This window comes from Festucalex cinctus, chromosome 20, assembly GCF_051991245.1.
Source record: "Festucalex cinctus isolate MCC-2025b chromosome 20, RoL_Fcin_1.0, whole genome shotgun sequence".
Classification (NCBI taxonomy): domain Eukaryota; kingdom Metazoa; phylum Chordata; class Actinopteri; order Syngnathiformes; family Syngnathidae; genus Festucalex; species Festucalex cinctus.
Genome location: NC_135430.1, coordinates 8,469,737 through 8,477,203, shown reverse-complemented (window position 1 = coordinate 8,477,203; position 7,467 = coordinate 8,469,737). Strand labels below are relative to the sequence as shown.

Genomic DNA, 7,467 nt, shown 5'->3' with positions numbered 1-7,467 from the left:
AGCAGTCAAGAAAATAGATGGATATTTAAATGAAAGAGCATATAGAAGGCTTTGATGCAGCTTCTGACATGAAGAGGTGGCTGAAAGGAATGGTAGTTATTGCGGCCAGCAGGTGGCAGCAGAGTATAAGAGATCAGCAAGGGCTTTGTTGCAGCAAGCTCTTTTTGTCTTTGTATTTACCAGGATTGTGAAAATGGACGAACGGCTATATTCTAATCCAAATTGCTGGCAAACAGAAACAGATACAAATATTTTTTTTATTTTTTAAGCAGCAATAGAACAGAATACTGTGGGCCTTGCAAAATCAGCCAGAATCCAACAAAACAGCTGGCAGCAAAGGGGGTTGCGTCAGTGAGAATGGCTGGGAGTGAATAAGTTAAAAAAAAAAAAAAAAAAAAATCTGGGTAAGAGCCATCAATGTAAAAGTGACAAATGGAAAAATATTAGACCGTCAATTTTAATTAATAATTAGGAAAAATGGAACCCAAGTCAACCATTCCAGTTTAAAATTGCTCTTCACTCATATTAAGAAAAATCTGGAAGACCCAAATTAATTTTACATCGACCCAATTACTATGTTTCTAGGCAGAAACCATTCCAGCTTTGAGCTGATTAACTTGTTCCTGCTCCCCAGTGATTGTACTGTTCACGATTCCAAACATCAACCATGTTAAGAATTTCCGACAACAGATAATAACATTGATGTTATGTGACAAGCAACACAAATATGCCTGCATTGCAAACACGTCAAGACCAGAGCTTCTGAAAGAAATAATCACACGCAAGGAAAACCGGTCTGTGTTCAACTTGAATGAATGGATTGACATTTGGTATTAAAAGTTAAGTCAACCATCACTGACTTACAGGTTTAACGTTTCCGGGTTTGCCATAGCACTCCAGCAAGGTGCTGGACAGTTGTAAACAACATTTCATGAAAAAGTACTTATGATAGATCAGTATTTGAAGACACAGTAAGTTGCAAGAGGTGAGACAGTCAGCGCTGTTTCTAGCTTCATATTAATAATGCGGCAAAGAAATGATTCAAACATGCTTTGAAGCCGTATACATTCACAAACCTGACAGGTGACACTTCTAAGGGGAACTTGTTTTTATAAAACTGTTGTGACATGTTATCTTAGCATCAAGACAGGTTTCAGGTAGGAGAAGATAAAGGGGATGGCATGCACACATCTCACTCATTTGTCACCAAGTCCACAACTTAACTACGCAACATCGCCGCGGGTGAGTTCAACAGCGTCGTTTTTAGCATAAATCCTGCTAGCACGCTTACCTATTAGCTATCGTACATGCTTGCGCACGAGTAGAACAAGAAAGTTTCTAACAACCGCTTTTTGCGCCTGAAGTTTTCCTCCAAATTTGTGAGTGCGAATGCTTGTTTGTACGAACGATTGGCTGGCTCCAGTCCAGCTCAGCTGGGACCAGAAAATGGATTGATGAACAAACTGGAGTCCTTGCAAATGTCAACATTGATGATGTAAATCAAATATGTACGTCAACGTTTTTGAAGTTCAAAATTGTGCTTTGGTTGAATATGTGCTGTTTTCAAACTTTGAAATTTGACATTGATCCCTTCCAGAACCCCAAAGAAAGAAACACCTTTTTTTATGTTCAAGACAAGTAGTAGACAACTGCTAAGCTATGGAAATATAATAAAAGATCATGTAAAGTCTTATAAAGCATAATTACTGAGCATACCAGCGCATTTAGTGAAGACTAAAATTGAAAAGTGAAAACGTACGTCATTTTTGTCTTCATCACATTAGCTTTCGGGGTTCGTTTTAAGTATATTTTTGGTATGGGGTCGTGTACATCCATACAAAAAGAGTTGTTTGAGAATTGTGTAGTTACGTAGTACCTGTTCTTTTATCTTGCACTTGACAAATAGGCCAGCAATTTTAAAAACAAACTACAACAACAAACTAAGTGCAATTTCTGGAGTTATTGTGTGGGAATGCTAAAAGCTGAATGCTAAGATTTGGAATGCTTATGAAGTAAATTGAAAAGAAATTATGACCTCCTGGTTACTGGATAATGTACTTCACCAACTGTGCCACCGAGCAGCATCAAACACTTGGTAATGACGGTAAATTATATGTTCGGAAGTGGGCATGGAAAACAATACTTAGAAAAAGTTTAACGTCTGTCCTATTGAAAATGAATGGGGGGATAAGATTGATTGATTGATTTGATTAAATAAGTTGATATTAAACGTTAAATTGTGCAGATACTGTGAGTAATGTGGAATCAGACGATAAATACCCCTTGAGGCATGAATTTTTGAAGCTAGTTAAAATTTGAACGGTGTAAATTGGAAGTATTATGTGGGAGTTGTTAAGCGGCAAAAAGTGTGGAGAATAAAAATCTAGGGATGTAATGATATCCGAACGTCACAATACGATTTCACGATATGACGCTCACGATACGATAATTATAATATATTTAGAAAAGGTTACAATATTGTAAAAAAAAATGGGCTCATACTAAAAAAAAAAAAGCACAATATTGTGATTTTGTACATAGCAGCAATATTATTTTTATGTTATGTTAATGTACGCACACATATTGTTCCTCCACATATTGACTTGCTTCACATGCATATTACGTTCCCCTTCATCTGACAATTAGTGTAGATTTTAAAGATAGAAGGGCCAAAACATCCCTAACGAAAATTTAATTGCACTAAAAAACTAGCCACCAGAGGGTGCTAGAACTGCACAAATGCAAATCAACCCGACTTTTATAAGAAATGTGTTGCATTTAAATGTTGTGAACATGACGACGACAATATTGTGGCAATTTTAATATCACGATACCACGATATTGCGCTTATCGTCACATCCCTATTAGCAACCATATCTCTCCTTACCCATATGTCAGGGCATTACAGTACTTTAATTGCTCAATTTTAACTTGACTCGAGTGGCAACTGTCTGTTTTGGATGAACAGATGATGAGCCAAATGATAATTTTCGTCAAGCGACATCAACACTTACTGAAAAATGTTCTCTTTATTGCTTTGCATTAGTCTACCATACTGTACCCCCCACCCCTTTTATGTTCAATGACCCCAAACTGGTCTAATGTTCCATGCTACCTATCTGAAGCTTGAGTGGAATTCAAATTTTTAGGCGCTTAACACAAAGCAACCAATTGAACCATGTGACAGCTCGTATTTCGAAAAGCTCATAAATGGGGGCACTCGTGAGTCAAGGAGCCGCAGTTCAGCCAAAAGTCGTCTATAATGTGTTGCTTGAGTGAAGTTCAAGTCATGAGCTGCTTCGTGTTTCAGGCTGAAGAAGGAGAGACGCCGGGAGATCGTACAAACATCACGTGGGGCTGAGATGTCGACCATCACATCAACACCAAAGTCGGAAGAGGACAAAAACCTGAAGTCAGAACGACGTCAGTTAAGAGTCACGCAGATGAAATTTCATTCAGTGCCGGAGGTCACGTTGGGCATTTTGGACTATCGAGCCAAAATGGGGTCGGACCAAATCAAGACAAGAAAAAGTTCGTTTTCCAGCTGGTTGTCGAAAGTGATTAAAGATCTGGTGGTGTGCGTCGTCAACTTCGGCATAGAAGCCAACAAACAGCCAGACGACGTGGTCTTGACTGAGTTAGATCACACACACGCAAATCTGCTAATCGACGATCTCCTGCATCAATTTTCAAGCCCTCTGCCTGGAATTTCTGCCACCACCTCAGAGTTCCTCACCGGGCCTCCTCCTCCTCCCGAGACTATCACACACGTGGAGTTGCACCAAACAGAGCGGCAGAAGCCGGCCACCTACACCGTCCCGGCCTATCCTCACATCCGCTACTCGGACCGGAGCGCACGGCCCGGAAACCGGCCCCAGGCCCGCTTGCCTCGCTCTCGCAGCTGCACTTGGCTCGGACAAACGGGAAGGAGCCGGAGCGTGACGTCGTCATCTGCCAGCTTGCCGGACCTGTTCCTGAAGGACTTTGAGCACTTCACGCCGGACATCACCTTGGGGGGGCCCAAGGAGACGTACCACTTGCAATGTTTCCGGGCCGGCCGCTACCAGTGCACGGTCACGGGCCTGGTCTTCGATGTGGACGGGGAAGGGGACGTGCGTTACAGTGTGGTCTCCTGGGACATGGACCTCCTGCAAAACCACTGCAAGAAGCCCGCAGGTACGGAAAGAAACTTATTCCAGATCATTCAAATAATTTTTTTACACTTTTAAAAACAGTTGGGTCAAAAAAAATAACCCAAATTGGGTGAAAAAATGGACTGATCCACTACTTGGGTTATTTTGCACAAAACAAACACCAAAAAATGGGTTATTACAAAAGTTAAAAAAATATATAGGTTCTACACAAATGACCCCCAAAAAATGGTCCATTTGAGAAAAAAAACAAGACAAACACAAACAATTTCAGAAAGTTGGGTCGGTCCACTTTTTGGCAATTTTTGGTGGTTAAAAAAAAAAAAAAAAGTATATATCTTTGTATATTTCATTTGAACCCAACTTCTTAGCTAAAAGGACAAACCCAAAAAAATGTATTGGACCCTTTTTGACGCAGTGTGTTTTTGTTTTTTTGTTTTTTCTTTAAACCTAACTGATTTTAGTGTAGGTAGGGATGTAACGAAATCCAAACATCACGATATGCTTTGGATAACATAGAAGGGACAAAACATGCCTTGTGAAATTAAACTGCACTAAAAAAAACTGCACAAATGGAAATCAACCTGACTCTTAACTCATTCAAACCCAAAAACATGTAAACATGTTTTTTTAGTACTTTGTCCTTCACTCCCAAAAACGTATTTACACGTTTTTATTTATTTATTTATTTTTTTATGCAAGAGCATACAGAAGATTTTAAGCAGCTTCTGACATAAAGAGGTGGCTTAAACCAATTGTAATTTTACATAAAACGGCCAGCAGGTGGCAGTATTTTTTTTCCTTTTTTTTTTTTTTTTTATAGCAATCGAAGACAATATTTTGTGGACTTGGCAAAATCAGCCAAAATTTAGTAAAACAGCCGAGGGCGAAGGGTTGCTTTACTGAAAATGGCTGAGAGTAATGACTTAATATTGAGAGTCCTGACATGACGACGATATATTGTGGAAGTTTTAATATTGCAATATCACGATAGTATTGCCATTATTGTTACATCCCTAGTAGGTCCAAAAGTAAATAAATAACCCAAAAAACAATTCATTGTGTGTCCTTGTGGGTTATTCATTTAGCCCAAAAAGTTCGGTCAAAGTGAATAACCCAAAAACGATGCATCGGCCCTTCTTTGACTCAACTTGTATTATTTTTGAACCAACTGTTTTTAGAGTGAAAGTTTGCGAATAAATGAAATAACCCACAAAACAACCCAACAACGAAAACTGGGTTTGTGGATTATACATTTTTACCCATCTGTAGTAGCCTAACCCATAAAACGATCCAATTTTTGGGTTGTTTTGTGGGTTATTCATTTTGACCCAACTTTTTGGGTTAAATGAATACCTCAAAATATTGTCAGTCCAATTTTGACCCAACTGTTAGCCCGAGTGTACAATCTTTGTCCTCACTAGTACAACAATTTGGAACCACTGAGCTCAAGATGCTTTATAGGGTAAGCTTAGTAAGGAACAGTTGTACCTAATTTGACTTACTAGTGAGGACAAAGCGCAAACTAGTCCTCAAAACAAAGTGAAATTTGAAATGTTCCAACGGTTTTCCACATGCCAGGCCCGCTCTTTGACATCCAGTGCGAGCGCCTGACAGTGCGCCAGCTTCACCTTCCGCACTGCGAGATCTTGCCGGCGGCCGAGGCGGGACACCCCTTGTCCGTGGGCCACGTGAGCGCCGAGGGCCTGGAGCTGATCACCCCCGAGGAGACCACCCGCACCCACGTCATCGTCAACGTTTCGGGCTGCTCCGGTTTCGGGCTCATGGCAAACGAGGACGCGCCTCTCGTCCCCATCCGAGCTCTGGTGGAGATCTCCGTTATTCGCGAGGTGCCGTCCATCCAAGCGTATATGCTCCCGGAGAACGTGGTGCAGGATCAGATGCGGCGCCAGAGGGTAAGAAGCAACTGCAACGAGAGGTTCATCACCACCATCCCGGACTGCATGCTGGTACCGCAGCGGGAGTACACGCTGGCCAGCATGACGGAACTGGAAACGGTGTTAATTCAACCGGACAGGGCCCCTTTTTACCGAATGTCTCACAACTACAATCCTTCGTTCCAAATATTAAGATATGGCAATTTGGATGAAATCCACCTTACACTGAGGGAATTTAACAGCAACAACTTGGTCTGGAGCGCCGTGGTTTCTTTGTTGGAAGCGGCGCAGGGGAAGTGTGAATCCTTCGTTGAAGCTCTTCGAAACGTTTGGTCCGAGTTCATCCGGCGGTTATCGATGGCAGTCGTACAGAGGCTGGTGGACCGCCTGTTTCAGGACCGTGTTTTGGGCGAGCCTGACAGAACAGCGTTGGATAGCGAAACCAGAAGAAATGACAAGGCGCGTCTCCTCCTCGACACAGTCCTGAGCAAAGGTGAAGCCGCTTGTGAGATGATGGTGACGTTTCTTCGTGAGGAGGACCCCTACAACGCAAATGGTCTCGGCTTGGTGTGAACAAAGACATTTGTTGACATTGGCCCGTATCAATGACAAAAATGGCACTTCTGTACACCATGGATGTTTTTAAGTGCTTTTTTTTTTTTTTAACAATGATTATTACATTAACTAGATTATTCTAATTTTACTAACAAGTGTTTCATCTTTTAATTTAAGTACTGTACATATTTACATATGTTTTGTTTAGGTTCCGTTTCTATTCAAGTTTTTTTGGTTTTTAAACCATTTCTTTTTCCTCAGCTATGCACATGCACTGATATTCTGTGTACAATTACTTTGGAGAACACTAAATTGTTAATTGAGAGCACAATTACCTCTTGACACACATTTTATTGACAAATATATTGAACAAATGCATTCTTACTATTTTAAAAGCAGGGATCAGTGTGTACGTGTTTTATCAACGGGTCAATCTTTACCTGTGTTTTTGCTAACATTATCAACCATGTACATCTTTAAATGTGTTTGATCAACAACACGAATCTGCTGGAAGAATCTGAAAGGCGGAATGAACATGACTGAGGGCATCTTCTGTGAAACTACATGAACTATGAATCAGTTTGTTGATTTACTTTATTTACTATGTCTAAAATTGTGGAAACCCGAGCATTTTTTTGTTGGAGTGAAATGCTCGGTGCTATTTGGAAAAACTAGGCATGATATGTTTTACTTCTTTCTGCCCCATTTCATTTTTTATTTTTTTTTGGAATGAAATAAATAAATACATCAATGATGAAAAAAAAGAAAAAAATGACTGAGTAGTTGCTAAATCTAGCATGAACATGAACGTATACAGAGTGGATATGTCCTGTACACGCGAACGCATCATAAAAACAGCCAGT

The 7,467-nt window shown here is 40.5% G+C and overlaps 1 protein-coding gene across 1 annotated transcript; it reads left to right on the top strand.

Moving 5' to 3' along the window:
- Nucleotides 1-1,381: 1,381 nt before the first annotated feature.
- Nucleotides 1,382-7,370, top strand: LOC144009724 (caspase recruitment domain-containing protein 8-like). The gene is made up of 4 exons (XM_077509577.1): nt 1,382-1,495; nt 1,598-1,638; nt 3,311-4,176; nt 5,733-7,370. Exons 3-4 carry the CDS (start codon nt 3,363-3,365, stop codon nt 6,620-6,622), a joined length of 1,704 nt encoding a protein of 567 aa, XP_077365703.1. The 5' UTR covers nt 1,382-1,495; nt 1,598-1,638; nt 3,311-3,362; the 3' UTR covers nt 6,623-7,370.
- Nucleotides 7,371-7,467: the final 97 nt, after the last annotated feature.

What these genes read in the sequence shown, in the direction of transcription:
- LOC144009724 (XM_077509577.1), top strand. Translation starts at nt 3,363, where the DNA reads ATGTCGACCATCACATCAACACCAAAGTCGGAAGAGGACAAAAACCTG. An exon ending in CCACTGCAAGAAGCCCGCAG is followed by an intron (nt 4,177 to 5,732) that starts GTACGGAAAGAA and finishes TCCACATGCCAG; the next exon opens with GCCCGCTCTTTGACATCCAG.